Source organism: Aptenodytes forsteri, unplaced genomic scaffold, assembly GCF_000699145.1.
Source record: "Aptenodytes forsteri isolate BGI_AS27 unplaced genomic scaffold, ASM69914v1 Scaffold16, whole genome shotgun sequence".
Classification (NCBI taxonomy): Eukaryota; Metazoa; Chordata; class Aves; order Sphenisciformes; family Spheniscidae; genus Aptenodytes; species Aptenodytes forsteri.
This window is the reverse complement of record NW_008794753.1, coordinates 4,596,905-4,597,801: the sequence shown is the minus strand read 5'-3', so window position 1 is coordinate 4,597,801 and position 897 is coordinate 4,596,905. Positions and strand designations below refer to the sequence as shown.

The window sequence follows — 897 nt, the reverse complement described above, 5'->3', positions numbered from 1 at the left end:
TGTCTGTGTGTCTCTGTGCGTATATATATATATACGTAGATATATGTAATGTAACACCATGTTTTTTAAAATTTTGTGCAGGAGTGGAAATTAAACACCAACTCGCAGTGATCATAAAGCCTTCGGTGGGAGCGGGGCGAGTCTGCACTTTGCAGGTGAAGGTGGGCGGCCCCCGGGAAACTTCTCCGCCCGGGTGCCTGGAGCCCCGCGGGCAGAGCAGGGAGAGCCGGCACCGTCCGGGGGCTTTGGCCTGCCTGTTTTTTCAGGCTGGCGCCGGCGGAGGAGGGGAGGGGATCGCGGAGCGGCGGCGGGGGCGCAGCGTTTAATTTTAATTATTGCATATAAATAAATAAACCAGGTGTCAGTTTAAAGGAAGGAAGGGGGGGGAGGGTGAAAGGGGGCTGGGTGGGCGGCGGGGAACCCTCCAGCCTGGTGAGAAGGTGGGTCGATCTAGGGGAATCAATAAGCTTTTTTTTTTTTTTTTTTAAACCAAAATAATGTCTACGGCAGCAGAGACCTCTCCGAGATGTCAGGTATTAGTCCGGAGGGGCAGATCTGCGAGCCACACAGCAGCTCCCGGGTCTACGGTACATTAGCCTCTCCGTGGGAGAGGGATCCCAGACAGCTCTGCTGGGGAGCCAGCCCAGGAGATTTGTTAGCGGGCTGCTCCGGGGGATACCAGCCACCTCCGGCACCCGAGCGCCAAAGGTGCTTGTGTTGCTGCTGCTGCTGCTGCTGCTGGCGCATTTCATCCAAACGCCAGCCAGAGCGGGGGCAAGTTGAACCGGAGACATTAGAGCCACTGTGCTTTGGAGAGACGAGGGCGCACGGGGAGCGCAGCAGCACCATGCCTGCTATCAAGAAGGAGCGACTTGACAGGGAAGAGATGGCCCTGGC

At 56.7% G+C, this 897-nt stretch overlaps 1 protein-coding gene across 1 annotated transcript in view; it reads left to right on the top strand.

Annotated features, from left to right (window-relative positions):
• Window positions 1-497: 497 nt before the first annotated feature.
• SAMD11 (sterile alpha motif domain containing 11) overlaps window positions 498-897 on the top strand; it is a 150,135-nt gene continuing 149,735 nt past the window's right edge. The window contains exon 1 of the mRNA XM_009274246.2: window positions 498-897. This exon is cut by the window's right edge and continues 371 nt beyond it. Coding sequence (XP_009272521.2) covers window positions 527-897 — 371 coding nt within the window. The 5' untranslated portion in view covers window positions 498-526.